Consider the following 1116-nt stretch of genomic DNA (forward strand, 5'->3'; position numbering starts at 1 on the left):
GTGAGTCATTCACTTCAAAGTTACTTATCGGTAGCTTTAACCCAGATTTAGGGACGAAGGTAAATGCTGAAAAAATTTATATAAATATATATATATAAGTAATAGTGTGAGGAAGAAAGAAGAAAAAGAAAACACAGTCATTAGTCCATAATGTTTTGTTGTGGGTTGTGTGGTTGTTTTTTTTTTTCCAATGTGTAGGAGAATTTCAAATATGATGTATTAGCTTATTTTTGCCTTTCTTTTATTGCCTGCTCTCGTGATCTTTGCACTGCTCTGGACAACACTTTTTGTGCTAATAAGCATGCAACGCTTCAAAGATTTCTATCTTAACGGCTCCGCAAAAGAGAAAGCTCCTCGCACCGAGAGCATCCTCCCGCAGCTCTGGCAAAGGGGAATTTTTGAGAAGTGAGGATTTGCAAGGCCGAGGCTGAAGAAAACACTTCTTTACTTCGGTGGCTTTAAGGGTGCCGAAGACCCTCTGGTGTGGCACACGCCTGCGCACACCCAACCACCCCCCCCGGGCGACCAGGGACAGAAAACACTGTCCAAAATCCCCGTGGTGTGGCTGGAGCACGGCCAGGCAGGAGGGAGCTGAGGCACAGGCTCCCAACTCAAACCGACGCTCGCCCGCCTTGTTCCAGCCGCAGAAAGGCGAGGAAAATCTGCCTCTTTTTTTGCGTGAATGTGAACCGAACGGCTAAAGTTTTAATTTTTTTTTGTTTGTTTGTTTGATCGTTTGTTTGTTTAAATAGCGTTAGAACTCCAGCCAGGCTGAAATAACCTTTGTGGGAGGAGGGGGCGGGCTCAGCGTAACTCGAAACTTTCCTCCCGGCGCGGCTGAGCTGCCGGGGGTATATTTAGAGCCGGGATCGGCTCCGGAGCGGGGCTTGGGAGGCAAAGCCCTCACCTCAAAAAGTCCCGCCACCACCGGGGCACCCTCCCCCGCGGAGAGACCTGCCTCTAACCTGCCTCTTTCCCAAGCAAAACCAGCCGAAATCCCGCAGTTTCACCTCACCGCCACTTTCCGCCCGGACTTACTTTATTTCCCCCTTTGTATTTTCCTCGGCGCCGCGCTCTCTCCGCCACAAAGGTGCGGCCGTGTCGTGCCCCCCCCTC

The 1116-nt window shown here is 50.2% G+C and overlaps 1 protein-coding gene across 1 annotated transcript in view; it reads left to right on the top strand.

The window, feature by feature from the left end:
• Positions 1 to 301: 301 nt before the first annotated feature.
• Positions 302 to 1116, top strand: part of LOC106901046 — a 5684-nt gene continuing 4869 nt past the window's right edge. The window contains exons 1-2 of the mRNA XM_014963375.1: positions 302 to 405; positions 767 to 1090. Of these exons, the coding sequence (XP_014818861.1) occupies positions 302 to 405; positions 767 to 1090 (428 nt within the window). The remainder of the gene's footprint in view (positions 406 to 766; positions 1091 to 1116) is intronic.

Source organism: Calidris pugnax, unplaced genomic scaffold (genome assembly GCF_001431845.1).
Source record: "Calidris pugnax isolate Ruff unplaced genomic scaffold, ASM143184v1 scaffold44, whole genome shotgun sequence".
Lineage (NCBI taxonomy): Eukaryota > Metazoa > Chordata > Aves > Charadriiformes > Scolopacidae > Calidris > Calidris pugnax.